At 43.4% G+C, this 21,296-nt stretch overlaps 2 protein-coding genes across 3 annotated transcripts in view; one reads left to right on the top strand and one right to left on the bottom strand.

Annotated features, from left to right (window-relative positions):
* The window catches only part of LOC147610411 (P-loop containing nucleoside triphosphate hydrolases superfamily protein), a 35,706-nt gene extending 28,044 nt beyond the window's left edge, over nt 1–7,662 (top strand). The window contains exons 11-13 of one of the 2 annotated variants that reach the window (XM_086786271.1): nt 4–65; nt 6,467–6,495; nt 7,198–7,662. In XM_086786271.1, coding sequence (XP_086642397.1) covers nt 4–65; nt 6,467–6,495; nt 7,198–7,290 — 184 coding nt within the window. In that variant the 3' untranslated portion in view covers nt 7,291–7,662. The remainder of the gene's footprint in view (nt 1–3; nt 66–6,466; nt 6,496–7,197) is intronic. The other variant, XM_086786272.1, reaches the window with a different exon arrangement.
* Nucleotides 7,663–19,409: 11,747 nt separating this feature from the next.
* Nucleotides 19,410–20,379, bottom strand: LOC147610412 (uncharacterized). Its single transcript, XM_086786437.1, has one exon. It carries the CDS (start codon nt 20,304–20,306, stop codon nt 19,776–19,778), a length of 531 nt encoding a protein of 176 aa, XP_086642563.1. The 5' UTR covers nt 20,307–20,379; the 3' UTR covers nt 19,410–19,775.
* Between the last annotated feature and the right edge of the window lie 917 nt (nt 20,380–21,296).

Here is a 21,296-nt window from a genome sequence, read left to right on the forward strand (position 1 = left end):
CAGGTTTCTGGATGTTGATATCGAAACCACCTTGAAGAGAGTCTTGAAGAGGTCTATTATGCTTGGTATGCACATGGTGTCCTTATAAGTCAATGAAGTCTGCCATTCAATGATTTTCTTTTTCTGTATGCTTGCATTTAGGGCTGAGGACTGCTTTCTAGCCAGGTGGCCGGCCGACCCCTGTAGGGCTGGCCAACCAGCTCATGGAGCTAGTCGTGCACTAGAAAAATGTATGATTGTTCTCTTTCCATGGGCGCCTTCCAATGTGGGCTTGGCCCTTGGCTATGGGTACCCAACCCAACCGTGGCCTCCAATGTGGGCGGCGGTCAATGGGCTGCCTAATGGTCTATAAAGACCTTAATCCATGCCCATGTGGTGTTGTTAGTACCAAATTAGATGGGTTCACACACTAGAACTTTGACATTTGATAAAGTTAGGATGACATATCTAGCCTAATAAGTGCCTGGGGGAAGACATGACACCTTACATCATACAAGAGAGTTGCAAACGAGTGTGAGACGGGCATGACATTGACTTGTGCAGGATACCACCCCTTGGTGGTGGTTGGGTATTCAGAGCCTCGTGTGCATGTGTGTGTCCTTATTCATGTGGATGTGTGTGAACACCTACTCAGGTGTGAACACCCCATTATATGTGGATAAAATAAGTGTAACATGTGTCATGTGTATATTTGTGAGTGTGATTTAAAAGATAAGGCCTATGCGTATAAAAGCATTGTACTTGGTGAGCTTCAATATATCAATCAAATCCCTACCATTGAGTCGAGCCCAACGCTCAACTTTCTTTTCCCCTTTTTTGGTATTAAAGCCACTTATGGCCAAAGATGCCCAAAATAACCCGTGCACATGCTTTTTTTTAATGAAAGGCAATGTATCCTTACAGTGTGTTGTTCAAGTCAAGAGCCTACCTTAGCCTTGCTGAAGCATGTGTTGTTGGGTCTTTCCTTAGAAACACAAATTGCAATTGATTCGCTGGCTCATCCATAACGTTTTCACTCTGTTGTCACATTGGAATAGAGGTGTTCTTTCACGGTGGTTCTCTGTCACAAAAGACGGGGAATGAAAAGGAAGCTAATGCAAGAAGGCAACCTACAATCAAAAGTATCTAGCATGCATCCATCAACCAAGCAAGATTCAATGGCATACAAGCAAGCAAGAAGAGAGAAGAGGAGAGCTCACAAGTAAACCATTGTAAGGGAATGATTGTGTATTGCTTATTGTCAAAAATGACTTATATGAATATCCAAATCCAATTAAGGAGAAAGGTAGGTTGAAGGCTCTACTCGAGCTAGTCAAGGAATATCAAGCTCAATTGGTGGAGGAATCTTAGGCAGTTCAAGGTGCTAGAAGTTCCTCTAGGTTGGCCAAACTTAAGAATGGTCCGGCATCTAGTACTAGTCTGGAGTGGTTAACAGACTCCCCTTCCTTATGGTGATCGCATCCAAGTCAATGGTGAGGCTACTACCAGGGTTGAAAGTTGTGGATAATCCAGGATATGCCATGAAGTTGGTGGCTGAGGGTAAGTGGTATAGTTTGGGGCCAATCCGCAACCGGATGCAGGACAAAGTGGTGGGAAGCTTTGAGTAATCGTGAGAGCATGCAGCTTGTCAAGGTAGCATGAAAAGTGATAGGCGATGTAGAGGTTCTTTATGCCAAGCCTCCGTTGGTTGTGGAAGTGGTGGACCCGTCAACATGAGGTGGTTGGTAGAAGCGGTCCACATCCTGTGATTGGCGAAATAAGCACCGGCACCACCATGGAATGATTGGCATGTGGAGATGGCATCATGGCACAACATGAGAGTAGGGCATGATGTCACAACGTGATGTCGAGAGATGAGACTTCTTCGTGGCGAAAACATGGGCCAGGGTGAGTGTTGTGTTGCTGATAAAATGAAGTCAAAGCAGAGGTTTCATGTATTAAAGCTTGTTGGAGATGCTTGCAAGTTGAGGGTTTTCCAGGCGATGATCGTACCATGGGTCAAGCGTACGCCCGCCATGGTCGGTTCCCCCATCCAGAGATGTACTTAGAGGGTTGGCGTTGACAAGGCTAGTTGCAAAGGCATGTATTTGTGTGTGCCATAAGATGCAAGAAGCGAAAAAATTGTGATGCCCGTAGTGAAATATGCAAGTGACGTGCATTGGCAGTGGGTGGAAGGTGTGCTTGAAATACACAGGTGACGTGCATGGGCAATGGGTGAAGGTATGCCCGTGTGTAGACTTGTCCATTATGAAGAGTTATCCAACTCAACTACTTCCTTCAACTCTCTTTGCTGCTTCCTTCGACATTTACTAGACAACCCTTTTTTGCGGGAGTCAAGATGATTACATTGTTTAAGGCATGGCAGCAGACTTGTGCATGGTTGTGCCCACAACTACAATGGAGCTAGGTGGCCTCTATGGCTCGAGGGATTTGGCATTGTCAAGCACTTGGGATAGAGGCTAGGTGGATCAAATGGGTGGTGTGGTCGAAAACGAGGCGACGGAAGATTCCTATTGATTTGAGGAAGGTCCAAGCAATGGGTCGTTCCATTGGCCAGGCTTGTGGCCGCCATGGTCCCACCATCTAGAAATGTACTTGGATGGCTGTCGGCGATGAGGCTTAATGTAGGTATTTGAAGGAATGGCGCCTATGTGTCTATTACAAGCAAAGTCCGCTGATATATATTGCAAGTGGTGTGCATGGGTACTAGGCAAAAGGTGGGCCCATGTAGAAGCTTCATCAAGTGAAAACTCAACACTTTACTTTCTTCGACTCTTTTTTGAGGTAGCTTGTGTGTGGTACCCTGAGACAAAGTTGTTGTACCGAATGCGGGCCCACAAAGGGTTGGAAATAGGCTTGGGCGAGACACCGCCCAACCACAGAGCCGTTCAGGCTCACCCCTAAACACAGGGGGATAGTAGCATCCGATCCATGGCTCCACATGCAAAGTCACTGGCATTCCATACCACCAGTATACACCCATTGAATGTAAGCACGGAGTAGTCTCAAGAGCTCGAGTTTAGGTTTCAGGAGCTCTTCCTTAAATTGACTTAAACAGTCACTTATATAGGCCTCTTATAAACGAGGAGGCAAATATATCACATGTCTCATGAAAGCTACTAACCCCCACTTAAGATGCCTAATACCTGAAGGTCTTAACCCTGGTTAGCCTTGCAACATAACAGGTACCTACGAATGTTAAAGGTGCTCTAAGTGTGAACTTGGTCCCATAGTAGCATCAAATGCTCCAAGGTGTGAACTCAGTTCAACAGAGGCATCTTATTTCCTGATTTTGTTAATTAAGGAGGGGTTTTGCCTATGTTCGATGAGCTGCAGACCATAGACCGCAAAGAGAGGATTTAGCACTTCTGGTTTAGGGAAAGTGTGCTTCCAGCGGTGGAGGCAATGTGTATTTTCATTTCCTAGGAAGTGGGGGATACTTGACCCATGCACATATGACAATCTGGGCGTGAAGCTGATCACTTTATTCCAAGAACAGATTGATAGCTGGATTGATTAGTCAGTTTGCTAGCGTGAGGAAGTCGTTTAAACTTCAACACCTATCTCATGAGGTCCTTGATGGAAGAGAAGGGTGGACTTGGCTCTAACTCAATAACAAGCTTTGGTTGAAGAATTTCAATCAGTTAGTTGGGGAGCAACTGTGTGAACTGGTTTGATATGATGTCTCTGGCAAGAGAGCTTGTAATCTTGAAACCCATTATCTTGAAACCCATTTTGTTTAGGGAGTCACTGTGCATTGTTGAGATTCTAGTGATCTAGTGACATCAGAGAGCTTATGAGAGATGCTTACCTCTAGGATTCGCTCGATTTGGTGGGTAAAAATAATTTAAACTTAATTGACCATGACAGTTGGGTTCAATTGGAGAGTTGCCTTATGGTGCAAGTGTTGGGTTGTCCAGTTAATGAGGAACCACTTATTACAAGGTCAGTTTGATTAGTTCTGGGATACTGCCCTCATGGTAGGAGTTAAAAAGTGTCCATAATAGTTTTGAATTTGGAGGTATTCCTTTATTGCCTGGATAGCCTTCTTAGTTAGAGATTGGTGTATGGAAGCTTTTTCATACAAAGAACCAATCATGTACCTTGTTACTATATGATTGCATCATTTTGATGAAGGATCTGTTGGACAGAACTTAGTAGCCAGTTGATCTTACAGATCTCCATAGCGGGGGGTAGTATTTGGTATTTATACACTAGAGAAACTTCGGTGAGGTATACGGTCCCTTCTGCATAGGTTTGAGAACCCACATTTGCTACTTATGGTTTGCATTTGGAAAGCAAATTGAATTCAGAACTGCTTACCGACTTTGGTATGGACTGCTCTGGAAATGCAAGGCGACTTGAGGAGTCAGTCAGGCCTATTTTTGAGTGTGACTTGGGAGAACATTAATTCTCCATGAGCAAGTTGCTTCAACTAGAAATCCTCTTCTACGAGTCACAACTCAGAGAAATATCAGATTTTGATCTTTCTATTGTAAGCTATCCTATCTATGTCATGGGATCTCCACTAGAGAGTCCCATAGGAATAGATTCCATGTGAGAGCAGATTTTGGTAGGAGTTCTAGACAAGGAGGACAAGCTTTTAGTTAAGCTTCAACCATGAGAAGGGAGTTGGAAATTTTTCATGACAGATTTGGTCAAAGATTGATTGCTTTTTGCACCTTTGCCTGAAAAGACCCACTATTAGAACAAAGGCCTCATGGAAACTAGGGTGAGTTCTGGTGGAAGGGACAGATTCCCACAAGAGGATGCAGGAAAAGTACCAGAATGTAAACTGTTTAACCAATTGAAAACAAGGTCTCGGTTCAGTCCCTAACTTTGGTTGGTGATGAGAGGAGATCTTGTGATCAGGATTTGGTGCTTTGGTTGCCTATGGTGGGATATAAGAATTCGAGGTTAGGCTTACCGGCAGATGGTTATCTCTTACTTGGCTTCAAAAGCACATGAATCTAATAGAAGGGGGAGATAATGTTACATCCCTAACTAGGCTAGGACTAGTGTTAACCGAGGGTTAGGATAACACGGGGTTAAGGGGATGTGTTGACCCCACGGGGCTTAGCTGAGTGTAGGGGTTGGTAGGACCCACCCAAGGGGCTAAGGACTAGCAAGGATGAGATCTAGATTGGCCTAGAGTCAATCAAAAGCTAACTAAGACCAATAATGGCTAAAAGTTAATGATAATAATCACTACTATATAATTGTGTGTTCAGCTTACTTATGATCATTATGAGAAATCCTCATGGTGGAAGAGTCTACCATGGCCGAGCGAATTCAAGGCCAAGGGTAGTTGTAGGTGGGTAGGCGGTCTAGGGCGTGTTGTCAAGGCTTGGTTGACTCATGCCAATTTTGACCTCAGGCTCAAGGTTGCTTCTAGAACGTGGAACATATGACTGGGAGGAGAGTCGCTATTAGCCGAATTTTATCAGTCATCTTCTTGGGATTTATTGTGTGTATCTTCAACCTTGTTAGGGTTTTCAGGTATGAGGGTTTAATAGCGCCCTCTAAGGGCTTGGTTGACTCATGCCAATTTTGACCTCAGGCTCAAGGTTGCTTCTTATGGCTGGGAGGAGAGTCACTAGTCAAATTTTATCAGTCATCTTCTTGAGATTTATTGTGTGTATCTTCAACCTTTTTAGGGTTTTTAGGTATGAGGGTTTAATAGCGCCCTCTACATTGATGTGTAACTATGTTGGTGGTGCTGAAAGACTTGCTGACAATGAGGGCCAATTTGGTATTATGAGATCATTTGAATGACTTTACAGCACTTGGGAGATAGATTTGTATGGGGAAGCCCTTGAGAAAGTGGGTGAAGCTAAACAAGCATGCATGCCTGCCTCCTACTTTCCTTTTTTTTGTGGCATGAAAAAGACAGGAGTGGCAAGGCAGCACACCCGTGGGCCACACATTGGCATGTCCTCTGAGCTAGGCCTTGGTTTTATCAAAATATATTATTTAGTCAATTGTATGTTTTAGTAGCTTATAATTACAACGTACCGTTATTTTGTCCATTTGAGTAGCTTGCAAGTTGCATAGAATGGTTTGAATTTAGGAGATTAGCATACCTATCAGAATAAGCAGTCCTTGGATACCATGATAATGTATGTTTCTACATGTTTTGATCATGATTTCCTTTTTAGGCAATACGAGTTATTCCTAACCACCTCTTTCAACGCTATTCCATGATTTATACATTTGACAAGCATAGGTTCATGACTCAAATCTGTTGTCATTAGGGTGATTTAGAAGTATAGATGACTTTGTTTACTTGCATAATTCCATTGAAAGACGAGGTTTCTTTGCATTTTTACGCTGAAATTTAGCAAGTCCAGAGTTAAAATCAAAAAAATTGAAGATAGGTCACATTTTAAGAATCAAATAAAAGGGGTCTTGTTATATCCTTCTGAAGATTATCTAATTTGCACTTGGGTTTTTGTTTCTTTTATAGGAAATGCACCAGACAAAGCCAAGTCGCGGGTAATCCTTTATTACAGAACCTTGTTGGTGTTTTACAAGCATTTGCATTTCCCAAAGTTTCAATCCAAGATAGAAATGATGTAAAAGTTCGTAACTCAAGACACTGCACTTCTTCATACAACCTCGAAAAAGCTCTTCATCAATTTGCAAGCGAGCAAAGCAGAGAGCTTCCTTAGCTGGAAGTTCAACCATTGTTTCCTCTTGCAACTGAATATAGATGGCTCTACGCTCAACATTCTACGCATCTCAAAAATCTTCGTTGTGGGAAGTTTGGCAGTAGATTTGGTGCTATAAGAGGTGTTTGGACAGCAATGTAAATGGGTTGAGTTGAGGGTCTCTGTTTGAAGAGATGGGATTCCTTGTGTGATACCGAAAGAATCATACAAGTTGTTACAGTCGATACATTCAAGTGCAATCTGGGGGAAATTATTGGACACTGCATAAGTGATTAGAAGTGAGGTACATCAGGAGGGGAGGTGTTGTGGTAAGATCTACTGTGCTGGAGACAAGGGTTGGGAACCCATAACCACCACAATGGAGCCTTCCCTATGAGGAAAGCAAGCAAACAACTTGCTATAGCTTACTTCATCTTTTGCTCAGAAATCCTTCCTGATCCCTTGGGTTTTCTTTATAGTCAAACAAATGGTAGCCATTGAAAAGTACTAATTTCTTTTTCTTTGGTGACTGTGTTGAACATGGCAGGTTGATTACAATGACCGTAAAAACGTGGAACTTGTTATGGCATCAAAGGCGCTTGCGGACTTGGTTATAAAGTCAGTTGATTTTGAAAAATAACAGCTACAATGAAAGTGAGTTTAAAATTCTGGCTGTGTTTTCTTTGGAAAGTTGTACTTGCTTGTGGAAATCTTCGAACTGGTAAGAAAGCAGCAAAAGCAAAGTTTATGTTGCTAGCAAACAATTATTATTCATTATGATAAATGTTGTAATATTTGATTGATGCAATTCTCAAGTTTTCATAACTATGATGTAATTGTGGACTTGAAGGTAGTATGCCCAAGCCCCATGACAAGCCGCATTTGTAAGATGTAGGCATAAGGGACATAGACATGTATGTAAAGGGAGATGCCGATGAAAACGGAATTATTGATTTACATTGAACTGTTTATGAAATTTGGAACAATAGTAATATACGACACATTCCATGAACTTTTGAATCCAAGAGTCTTGATGTTCAAGACGAGTTTTTACCTTAGCCTTTGCCAAAAGTGTTGTTTAGTACTTCATCGTTTGAGACACAAATGCAACTTCCCTTCTAGGTGTGCTACTGCTTCCATCGTGTCCTGACTCCATTGTTACTCCATGGCTAGGGGGTGAAGGAAGAACTCTCTTTTTTGCCTAGATGGAGGCAAGAAGAGAACAACTTGGCGGTGGTTCTCTCTCAAAAGAGGTGGATAGAGAAGAACTCATGAGAGGGAGAAACCTCCACACAAACCTATTCAAGCAAACCATGAAGCATGCAAGAATCCAACACAATATAAGTAATGGAATAGGGAAGAGGGAAAGCTTATAGATATTTTATTGCAAAGAAATGAATGCGTGTTGTTGCTTAATGTCAAAATTGCCTTATATACAAATGACTAGCTTTCACACTTAATAGCTAGCCTTTTCAAGTGGGTTTAGTGCCATAAACCACTGGTCTACTTTGCTTTCAAGACAAAGTCCAAATAAGTAGATCTTGGTGAGATCATCAATCCTTTCCACATTTTCACAAACTTGATCAAACTTCTCTAGGTATTGAATGGGATCTCCACTTTCATCAAATTTGGTTAGCATCCTTGAGATATGGATTGGCTTTGTTTTTTTCAACTCCAAGTCTAATGATGAAGTTAAATAAGAAGCAATGCCACATAGTATTCCTACAAGTGGCATACTACAACTATGAGAAAATATATACACTTCTCATACTTTGCGATGTATCCAACTAGAAATAGATATGCTTGATCCTCATGCCCAAGTTTCAACTAGTTTTTTTTATAGATTGTGTGGTACAAGACTACTTTTGGCAATGACCATACAACACCATCTAGATGTCAAATGCCAACGAGGCGTCGATGGGATAGATTTCTCATAAGAACCACATGCCCATTCTTAGACATTGTGTTCTTTTTTTAAAACTCTTGTGCACATGTTAGAAGACCCAAAATAAAGTCTCAAGGATGCTAGACAATGTCGCAATTTCCACCCAATTGAGTGAACAATAAGTCTTCTTTGCACTTGCCCATGGTTGAAAGAGGAGCCTAGTTACTTTTAGATGACTTTGGTACACCTTGTCCCATCATCATACAAGTAGCAAGATTGATTCAATTTTTTGTTTCTTCTTATTCAAAACTAAAGCTTTAATTATATGTCAAGCCTCCTTTGTTAATCAAACAAGGTTTCTTATGCACCCCTTGACAAAAAAAAGAAGAAACACTAGAGTACACCATATATAGTGACAACAATTCTCGAAATTTTGTGGAACCCAAACGTAAATATATCAACTTTACATTGAGGAGCACTTGTGTAAAACTTTTCTAGCTTTAAATGATCACAAGCATTTCATGAGAAATTATTGTTTGTTTATTAGTCTTGGCAAAATATTCTTTTTTAAAAGGTTCCCATGCATTCTTGTGCTTTTCAATTCAATTGTTGAAAAAAGCTTGACAATTGAGTATTTCAGTGCGACGGGCAATTGATAGTTGATAATCTCACTCGAGCAATAGGCTCCCCAAAAATATCATATAAGCACAAGTGAAAATATGAAGGGCATTGACATCTTCAACCACATTCTTTATTATGGTTGTGACCACCTTGAATCAATAATAAGTGTCCACTATATGCTTAACTTTATGCATCCCTTGATTTGTTCCTAGCTGAGATCAACAAGGCACTATCCTAGAATTACCATATGATGGTAGAAATGCTATGTTCTTAACACTAGTGTTAAGTTATTCCTTAGCTCTTCAAGACATAATTGACACAAAGTACGACCTCGGGGTGGCTTATGTCGTAAAGCTTAGACTCCAATCAACAAGTTATTGACATCCTCACTTTGTTGACACACACACACACACACAGAGTTTCCTTAGCGTCTCCAACAAAAACTTTTGCTTCATGCAACACAAGTGAATGCATTTCACAGAAGCCACCTTTATCACCAAAGGTACTCTCCCAACACAAAACCACAAATTTTGAGCATTAGCAAATCATCTACAAACATAAGCACAAATGGAATTGTGGCAATTGCAAGAAATGAAAAAGATGCAAACATCATATCTCACACTTCCTCGTCACAAATCCACTCTCAACATTGCCAACATTTGCTTTTTTTTGCTTCACTTCATTCCATGTGTACTCTTTTACGCCCACCATAGCCTCCTGTCATCATCTACCTTCCCTTATTGCCAACAAATCCCCCTTAGTGAGAGAGATCATGAGACTTCGCAACTACTATAAAAAGATGTGTATGTAAAGCTTATGACTGCTTGTATACAGCCAAGCTTCCTTTATCAAGTAATGCAAAGGCTTTTTCCCGCCCTAAAACAATAATGTTTTGTATATGAATCCTCCTATTGAGTTTAATTACAATCTTAAGCACCTTCACTGAATTTGCACGTGCTGCTACAATTAAGCCTTGTACATTTGACAATCGCCCACATTTGCCACCTTAATAAACTTGCTTCTACATGATAAGACTAGTACCACCTATGTTCACCAACCTCCAGCCTACTCCCACTCACAAACAATCTCCACCACCTACTCTCATGCCAATGCCAAATAGGACTTCTCATTGCATGCCATGTACTTTTTGTAACCTGATTGCGTTTTCAAAAAGTGGTTCGCTCTATTAGCATTTAAATCTTGATAAATCACCGAATGCACAATTTACTCAAAACAGCCCATATAGTTTTAAAAATGGCAGCTACCACCATGTTCAGCAGCCTCAAAATAAGCACTTTAACGAATACAAGGAGACAAAACATAGCAATAGTTATCATAAATGTTAACATCCACCAGTAAACTTTCACAATCAACTTGCATATTTAACCCCACGCACACACACACAGAGACATCGAGATCAATGGCAAACTTCCCCAGCCAACCATAGACCTGACAACGGGAAACCACCCCCGAGCATAGGAGAGTTAACTTATGAGGCCTCTTAACATAGACCACAGATGCCCACTGGAGACATCCAGTGCCACACCCAGCAACCATTATCCTAGACTAGATCTGGACCCACACTGTTGGCTGAACACTTCAGGGTCAATTGCACTCACTCCCTTAAAGTTGTCATAGGTAACTCATATAATCCCTGTAACTCCACAACACCATTGCGCTCACTCCCTTAAATAGGTCATAAGGTAACTCTTAAAATCCCTGCTTTCATGGGATTATTAACTAACTCCACAACAGATAGCCCACACTACACCCATGGAGTATTAACCATACCCCATAGCCATTCCATGCCAAGTATGTACAACAAAATCATTAGGCCCTTACCAATAGAACATAAACTTTTTATAAAAGTTATCTTGAGTTGAAAATACAACCTTGCAAAAGAGATGGTCCAAAAAAGTTTCCCGCATAAAGCAAACATTAAGAGGGTGATTAGTGATGGCCAACATGGCATGAAAACTTGAAGTAGCACCCATTCAGAACTGTCTAAAACCATTTATATGAGAAATAAAATAAGAAATGAAGCTGACAAGCAACCTAAATAATTATAGAGAAATCCTTAAATAAGTGTTTGGATACAAAACCCTCAGTCAGTGCTTATTATTGCCTTTGATATGAAACACTCTCTATCAATTCCTTTCCCTCTCACAGAATGCTGCTGCTTTTTTGCTTCTATGCGCTCTACTGATCTCTGGAGGAATAAATATGATTGATATGATCTCTGGAGGAATAAATATGATTGATATGATTGAAGGGCTGGGGTCGCATGAGGTCAATTACTGCACTAAAGTGCTGATCTCAAAAGGATAACCAAGTAAGTATTTTATAGTGATTGATCCTGCTGGTGATGACCATGGCCACGTAGTTTGATTTCACTAAACACTGCTGCTCCCAAGAATTCCCACGTGAGGCTTTTTATTGCAGCAGGGACTACTCGTCCTGCAGGTGGTTCGCCAGAGCCCTTGGTGCTTGGCTGCCTGTTACAAGCCCACCCATACCTGCTGTTAAGCTTGCCAACCCTGTCCACCCTACTCAGTTACCCATCTGCAGGCTACAGCTCCACTCGAAGCTAAGGTATGAATCAAGTCTCTAGAGTAAGGCTTTTTATTGATGCAGGGACTACTCGTCCTGCAGGTGGTTCACCAGAGCCCTTGGTGCTTGGCTACCTGTTACAAGCCCACCCATACCTGCTGTTAAGCTTGCCAACCCTATCCACACTACTCAGCCACCCATCTGCAGGCTACAGCTCTACCTGAAGCTAAGGTATGCATCAAGTCTCTACAGTGGCATATGTCACATTCAAAACCTAGAAGGTTGGCACTTGTATTCCTGCATGAATGGGCCTACAGCATTGATGATGGAACTTTCCTCAGAAGGACAGATGAACTGTGTCGACGTGATTCATTTAGCCTCCAAATGTTTTCTTGATAGTGGACCATGAATCTTGACCCCATAAGAATTGGAGAATCAATGATGGTGGCCACTAAAAGAAAAAAAAACTAACCTTGATGCAAGAGGGTGATTGATGGACATCAAGAACGAAAAAGAACATAACCTATTGGCTATGGCCTAAGCCCCAGTCAAGACTAGGTGGTGGGCAAACCATGACTTAGTTGTGGCATACAATCACCTGCTTTGAGGATAAGAGAGGGGTATTCCAGGAGTGACTCCCATGAGTGGATTTGGCAGTTGTAAAGAATTAGCCATGCATTCTGGTCCAGGACATAGTTGTAGTCGTGTTTTCGCCACCAAACCACATAGGCTGCAAATTGAACACACGGGCACAAAAGCCAGACATACGTACAGACTTTTGATCAGCTGTCGAGTAGGCAAGCCCACGTTCAACCTGCATACACAGGGTTTGTAACAGAAGAGAAACGGTTATGTAGATCAGCTGAAGCAGCTGAAGTTAGTGGTTCAGAAGTAAGAGCGGAACTGTTATAGCACAAAGAGGGATTTCAATGGCAATGCACAGATCAGCCACAGTTGTATTTTGGAAGCCAGTGCCAAAACATGCACTTCTCAAGCAAAAATGGCGGCCAGGAAAAAAAAAAGAAAAAAAAAAAAAAAAGAGGAGCCCTTTGGCTCCAAATGAAAAAACCATCAGTCCATGGAAAAGCAGTCCAGACTGTAACCCTCGATATGCCTCCTCTTTTAAACAATTGCAGTGCTCACACCATCAGAACTTCATCCATTGTACCCAATCCAGTGACTTACCCAAACCTAAAAACCCTAACTGCTGCAGGTACACGTCAAACAAGTACGGCTGATTTAGGGACTGATTTAGGTATGTACCTTAGCTCTTTGCACACGACAGGGAAAGTGCGGGTACCGTTCAGAGCACAGAGAGGAGGAAGGCACACTGATGTGGCCGGTTCAGGCTGCCCAGGAGATCGCCCAAGTGTGGGGCTTTGATCCCCAAAAGCTGGGCAAGCCCAAGTGCGAGGGGGACGCCTCTCTTAATGGCTGAAGGTCTGAACTAGGGCACACAGCAGAAGGTGCCAGATTTCTCCCTGAATAGCATGGAGTGTTGGCGGTGATTAATGAAGCACACGTGGCTGCATGGGCTGGATACAGGTGCACACCAGAAGACATTAGTTTGTTGCTTATATAGCATGAAAAGTGTTGGGGCTGCCTTGCAATGGACACGTGGTACTTTTAAACTTAGAAACAGCATGATGTGGAGCTTTTTGAGGAGTGTTTATTGGAGACGCCTTTTTGGAGCCAAGTATGCCTTTTTTGGGAGCATGTGGCCACTCTATGCATTGTAATCTCTGAAGTCGACCAGGGATAATGTTTTTTGACGACGACCTGAACCCCATATTTTGGTGCTTCCTATTTGTGCATCACTTCCCTCACCAACTCTTACCTGTCATAAGTACTCATCCCACCATCTATTGTTCATACACTCTCTACAGGTGCTCCCTTTTCTGAACTGATTTATGGCTGAGTATATGGACACCTCAATCTCTTCTGTAGAGGTACATAGATCTCCAATAGAGACTCAACCAGGAGTAGCTACCATACCTGCTGCTCTTGTACAAGGTGGTGACATGGTTCAACCCAATATACCACAAGCATTTCCTCAGTATGTGGGACAGTCCTTAGTTTGTTGCTCCATATTCTCAACATGCACATTGCGGGCTATGTGCAACCACCTCTACCTATTGGACAGCCATCACCGCTCCTCAACAGTCATCCTCCTACATCTCCTTCTGTGGATTCTTTGTACTCCACTGTTCTTGATTTACACAAAGAGGTAGGCTCCCCAAGCTGCAGCTAGTAATCCTCCTCCTTTGCAGGTTTCCTTGCACTCCGGAACCTTTTTCCACTGAGAAGGTGTCACGTGCACACCAGTCAGGTGTACAGTGACATGGCATTATATTAGCATCTCAGATATCATCAGGCATTTTACCAGCATTTATCAGGCATTATTCAGGCATTTTATGCATTGTAATAGGCATTTTTGGGGCAGCCGACTAGCATTTATGCTATTATCCAGTCGTGGGCTTCTGACATCTGGCCGACTGCAGTCCATATGGCCGACCAGCAGTCTCTCACCCATATAAATACAGGTGCCTCATCCATTCAGCCATACAGGCTCAGCAGTGAAGCGCATCCTCATCATCATGCGTTTTCAGCCTGTCATCATCAGCATACAGTAGCAGCATCATCATAGTACCATTCAGCCCATGGTGCTCTAACGCATCATCATCGGCAGCAGTTACAGCAAACGCATCATCATCAGCCATCATCATCAGCAAACGCAGTCAGTTCAGCCCTACAGGTCTGCGTTTCATCATTCCATCAGCATTCAGCATCTGTTCCAAAGCCTCCCTTCAGCGTTTCCTTCCCAGGAGACAAGGGAAAGAGTGGACAGCAGTTCAGCCCGCATATTCAGCATATAGGCAGCATATTCAGCATTACAGATCCATTTGGATCATCATTGTAACATCTTTCATTCATCTAATATAGCTGCATTGCATTGACACATATCTGTTTGTCTCTTAAACATCATTAAGTGCAGTTAAGTATAGACTAAGGTTGTGATTACTACGGTCTTCATCCCTCCCATGTCACATTGGTATCATGGACAGCAGTTCAGCCCGCATATTCAGCATATAGGCAGCATAATCAGCATTACAGATCCATTTGGATCATCATTGTAACATCTTTCATTCATCTAATATAGCTGCATTGCATTGACACAAATCTGTTTGTCTCTTAAACATCATTAAGTGCAGTTAAGTATAGACTAAGGTTGTGATTACTATGGTCTTCATCCCTCCCATGTCACATTGGTATCAGAGCGTTACAGGGTAACCAGCCTTAGAGCATGTTCAGTTCATCAGTCATTCAGTCAGTCATCATTTTTATCACTTCCGCAAAGTTAAACCCAGTTCTCAAAATTTTGCAAGCCACCCTCAGGGATTTTCCCTTAGGTCTGCATCAGTAACCCATCCATTTGCATTCTTGCACAGCATTTAGGGTTGCATATGGCTTGCATAGCAGACAGTCATCTTAGCAGTCATCTTAGCAGTCAGTCCTGCATACATGTTACCCATGAACTCTCAAGGAAGAAGGACATCCATCATCAAAGGAGCACATAAGTTTTGGCTTCAACTGGCCGCAGCAAGGGTTTTCTCTTCCACAGAAGACGGAAGTTTGCTCCAACATCGCCTCAGGAGGTTCAGAGCTTCAGGTACGACGGAGATGGTAGGTGAAAGGTTTCCAGGAACAGGTCAGGGGTGACTCAGGTATTTGCCATTCAGTTCCCGCAGTACATAGCGTCTTGGCTCAAGGATTTCACTCCTGCATACGGCCTCAGTCCCAGCAGAAGACAGAAGGGGGCAATGGTTGGAGGAGAAGGATCGCAGAAGAGTCGAAGGTTGCCAGGTTTATCACCCAGCAACAGTTTAGCAGCGGGGAATGTCACGTGCACACCAGTCAGGTGTACAGTGACATGGCATCATATTAGCATCTCAGATATCATCAGGCATTTTACCAGCATTTATCAGGCATTATTCAGGCATTTTATGCATTGTAATAGGCATTTTTGGGGCAGCCGACTAGCATTTATGCTATTATCCAGTCGTGGGCTTCTGACATCTGGCCGACTGCAGTCCATATGGCCGACCAGCAGTCTCTCACCCATATAAATACAGGCGCCTCATCCATTCAGCCATACAGGCTCAGCAGTGAAGCGCATCCTCATCATCATGCGTTTTCAGCCTGTCATCATCAGCATACAGTAGCAGCATCATCATAGTACCATTCAGCCCATGGTGCTCTAACGCATCATCATCGGCAGCAGTTATAGCAAACGCATCATCATCAGCAAACGCATCATCATCAGCCATCATCATCAGCAAACGCAGTCAGTTCAGCCCTACAGGTCTGCGTTTCATCATTCCATCAGCATTCAGCATCTGTTCCAAAGCCTCCCTTCAGCGTTTCCTTCCCAGGAGACAAGGGAAAGAGTGGACAGCAGTTCAGCCCGCATATTCAGCATATAGGCAGCATAATCAGCATTACAGATCCATTTGGATCATCATTGTAACATCTTTCATTCATCTAATATAGCTGCATTGCATTGACACATATCTGTTTGTCTCTTAAACATCATTAAGTGCAGTTAAGTATAGACTAAGGTTGTGATTACTACGGTCTTCATCCCTCCCATGTCACATAAGGGGTGTGAGGAACTTTACTTGGATAGCTGGCTTGGGAAGTGGCCACTTTTTTTAATCTATACAAATACACTAATGTTCAGTGTATTAGTCAGATTCAAATTATGCTTTAGCATTAAAACATTCGCCTAGTGGAAGGACCTCCGTATATGAAGCCACCAACAACTTGGGCTGATTTTTAGCATGTGTTTAAGACACAATTCGCCTCTATAAACAAGATACACAACTTTCGTCCATTGTTCAAATTGTGTATCGGATCTTGTGTATAGAGCAGAGTTTCTACAGCTTCTCTCTCTCTCTCTCTCTCTCTCTCTCTCTCTCTATTCTGCGTTTTGCTCTCTACACTACTAGTCTACCGCACTTTAGTTTCTACCAAAGGCCGGTTTCAGTTGGTAGTGGTGGTCTCCTTTTATGTCATGTCTTGTTCTAGGAGAAGTGGTCCAAACTAGATGCTACACCAAGGCGGCAGGCATTCAGCCCCAAAATTCCAGCATCTGCACATCAATTTGCTTAGTATAGTACTAGGATATATACCACCTACTCATGAGCAGAGATGCAGCCACTGCATGGCGCAGGATGACAGAGCCTCGCCCTCGTACCCCAATTGAGGATCCACACACGTGGCACACATATGCAAAGAGCCTCTACCATATCCCTTAGCAGCCGCCCATACCATAGCCACAGGAGTCCCGCCCTACCACCCCTACTTTCTTTACCACCTCGATGGTAGAGAGAACTATCTGCCAGTTACAGCATGGGAGATCGACTGACCACACAGGTATACAGAGTGAGCATCTTATCTATGCAGCTGACACACTGGGACCCTTTGTTGCTCACCTCTTTAATAGGGCACTAGTGGAGGACCTACCAGCTGAGTGGACTACGCACACCATCGTGCCTCTCCACAAAGCGGGAGACATGCTAGACCCCAGCAACTACAGGACTATCATGATTGGTCATACATTGACCAAACTTTATGGTGCACTGCTCGAGGCAGAGTTGAGCTCATATGCAGAGAAGGAGGGACTGCGAGCACCAGGGCAGGCTGGATTCCGACGAGCTTTCTCCACTATTGACCATATATTCACTCTGAGATGTCTGATTGACCAGGCTAGGGCGCGGGAGAAGATATTATACTGCTGCTTTGTGGATTTCCGCAAAGCATTTGACACGGTGCCACGAGAGAGACTCTTCCAGCGCCTACAATCATTGGGGATCCCATCAGAGATGGTTTGGGGCATCCATGCTTTATATGAGCAGGTCCTCGGGCGCATACGATGCCCCGGGGGGCTATCTCATGTTATTGCTAGCACCATAGGTGTGAAGCAAGGATGCCCACTCTCTCCTACACTATTTGGGCTATACATCAATGAGGTGGCTGACTTCATTGGTCACGGTGGTGGGGACGGGGTAGACATCTCAGGTACCACAGTCCACACTATGCTATATGCAGATGATATTATTCTGGTCTCTGAGTCGCAGATGGGACTACAGCACCATCTCTTCTGCACACAAAGGGGGCTTACAGTGAACCTTGGGAAAACCAAGGCCATGATTTTCCACACCTCACGGCCGGTTTGACGACAAGCCATCTTCACACTGGCAAGAGGACAGGTAGAGGTGGTAGACCCATATGTGTACCTGGGGATTACATTTACGACTCTGCCATGAAGATTTACTATGGCACACGCAACTAGGGATAGACTCACACGAGGGTATGCAACTCTAGCCATGCTAGAGAGACAGTGTCACCATGCACACTTCCAGGAGCCCCGCACGAAGGGGTGGTTGTTTGACACACTAGTCACCCCTACTTTGATGTATGCTGCAGCAGTATGGGCACCTGGGCTCGCCACCTCCACATGGTCTCAGATAGAGAGGCCTCAGATTCTCATGCTCTCACGGATGATCCACAGCAAACCCTTCATCCCACATGACATTGTCCGGACGGAGTTTGCTGCATCTCCTATGCTAGTAGAGGCCCTCTTCTAGACGATCTGCTTCATACAGAGGATCAGAGATATGCCATCAAATTGACTCTCACATAGAGCTTTTGAGGCGTCCAAGCAGCTCGCAGAGAGTGGAGATAGGAGATCATGGTATTCACAGATGATACAGTGGCTCACTCAGCATGGTCTTGACATAGATCACCTGCCACCTTTCCAATATGATATACATGCACCACACATCCAGCTCTCTCACAGTGAGAGGAACAGAGTCCTTCGGCAGTCTCCGCCAGATCATGGAGTCCACAGACCAGCGCATATTTGGCCAATTCTTACTAGACAGCGCCACAGAGAGACTGCTACAGACTCATATCACAGGGAGAGGTGGGCGATAGCTCCAGCTCACTAATTTCTTCCAGAGATCTATCCCAGTGCCTACCCTGACACATGACACATGCGGGGTTACACTTCAGCGCGCTGCGGACCTCCGAGCCAGACGGAGACCGAGAGCACTAGGCTACCAGACTCCCAAACTACATCAGAGGGAGATCACAGATATACGGGCTCGACATCAACACCATATCCAGGAGCAGCTAGCTCACTTACACTCACACCCGGAGATCATGCTCCGAGGTATTTTTGCCTCGCCATCGCCTATGTATCACATATTGTATACACCCACATTATGGTACTGGTTGGAGCTAGACAAATCTGCATTGCATTCTTGTATACCCTACGCATATAGGCTGCATACTGAGCCTCTAGCAGTAGTGCTCCATCCATCACACCCCCCCACTAGCTCAGTACTTTCATAGTTTATTTCATGTTCATTTTGTCCTTTTTTTTTTCTGGACATCCAGAAGACATTGACAGTTGTACATTGATTTGTCTCATAGGTCGAGTTCGGCCTCTAGTAGACGTTAATACAGCTTTCTCTCTCTCTCTCTCTCTCTCTCTCTCTCTCTCGTAATTTCAGAAGTGATTGTTCTCTGCTAGTCAAGTGAAAGGTTCCCACAAGCTTCCACATGTAACAAGATCCATGATGGTTCCATATGAACCACATGTCCTTTAAAAAAATCTGAAAGAAAAACCATTCTTAGTCAACATCCAACTTGCCATCATGATCGTGCAAATTAAAACACATACATCAAATACCATGCACACTCCATACATGGATACTGAAGCAACCAGGGAAAAAATACAGTCAAAATCTGCAGGAAAAGCTGTGTCTTAGAAATTTGGAAAAAAAAAACTCAAAGAGGAAAATGAGAACTATGATCTGTTACTCTCTTTAAGTCAGCAACATGCTTCTTCTGTAAAAAATGTGTTTCCATGTGCATAAACAGAAGGTAGCTCAGCATTTATGGCAAACATGTGACTAAAAGGAGCAAACCACATGAGCTTTATACGTCCAGCGACATGCTGCATAGATTCGACATGAATATAGCCACTCATGCAGTCTCCCTCATTTTTTAGATTTGCGGGCCAGGCGACGAAGCTTCCTGTGCTTGTGCTTATTCATCTTCTTCTTCCTTTTGCGCTTCACGCTGTCTGCCTCCATGGTAAGATCCTCCGATCCACAGAAACCAGGCGCCCACATGCGAGGCTCCCACAGAGGAAACCCTAATGGGCCACCTTCGGCATGCTTATGTGACAGGTGTTCCAAGAAATCGAGCAGCGACGCCTTCAGATCCTCAGATGAAGCTCCTGCCCCTAACCCTAATCCCTCCTTCACAAATGCTTGAGAAGCACCTGCCCCTAACCCTGGCCCTGACCCGACACCCTCCTTCACAGTTGGCCACGCATCATGAACCTTCTTCCATTGGCCTTCTTCCCTGGCAAGCGGGGCTAGAAGCCACGCCGCTGAGGACGTCGCCTCCTGTGGCTGCTCGACCTGACCAACCTTGAGAAATGAGAAGGGTGCTGCAGAAGAAGACGATGAAGAAGACAGGAGGCGGGCTTGCCCTCTACTGATCAGCACTCGCCATGAACCCATCACTGCACGGACGAAACCTGTGCATTCGAAGTCTGGAATTTACAAAATGTTGTTTTTGGGGTTTGAGTTAATTTTGCAGGAATATGCGAGTAATAATTGTTTTTGAAGGTTTAAAGTGGGCGTTTTTTTAATAAGCTAGATGGGTTGAGATCCTGCTCAACTTCTAAAAAATCCTAGGGCTCTTGCCCTCCACTGCGACGGCGGTTAGGGTTCAATACTCGCCCCCTTCTCCCGCATACCATTAGGCATGTGGTCTATCAAATTCTGTCTCCAAAAAATAACCTCGTAATACCAAAAAAAAACTTCTAAAAAATTTGTCGTATCTTGAGAGGAGAAGGTATCTTCCAAATTTCAAAAAAAGTAGTAATTGAATGAAACTATAAAGAAATGCTTGCTCAAAATTGCCTTAACCCATGGTGAGAAGGATACATGTTAGGTTCACTCAAAAATGTTCCCCGAACAACAAGTGCCATAAGGTATGGAAGGACTCACTGAATGGAATGGTTACTAGAGAGTCCTTGCTACCTGATTATCCTATTTGGTGGTCTCATCTGTTCAAACCCCCTCTAGCTCACGTTGATAAAAAATTGACCAGATAGTATTGGACTCACTGAATGGAATGGTTGCTAGGAGACCTTGATTTACCCTATTTGGTGGTCACATCTGTCCAAATCCCCTCTAGCTGAGGTTGATTAAAAAAAATTGTTAGAAGTCTTAACAATAAAGGTATCTCTTGTCTAAAGGATTTTTTGGATCTCAGTCTGCAGTAGCTAGAGGGAGCTTAAACATATTAAAGAGGAGTACATAATGAATAATAGAGATTTGTTTATTAAGAATGGTTTTGTCCACTATCTTTAACAATGAGCTTTGGGTTAAAGATTGGTGTTAAAAAGGGGGGTGCAATAGGGTGAATAAAATATGGAGATTGAATTGGGGTTGGCAAGTGTAGAGGGAGAGATGGGACGATTTATGAGGCTTGCAAATCCCTCT

The sequence above is a fragment of the Cibotium barometz genome, chromosome 49 (genome assembly GCF_041138505.1).
Source record: "Cibotium barometz isolate CiBa-2024 chromosome 49, ASM4113850v1, whole genome shotgun sequence".
NCBI lineage: Eukaryota > Viridiplantae > Streptophyta > Polypodiopsida > Cyatheales > Cibotiaceae > Cibotium > Cibotium barometz.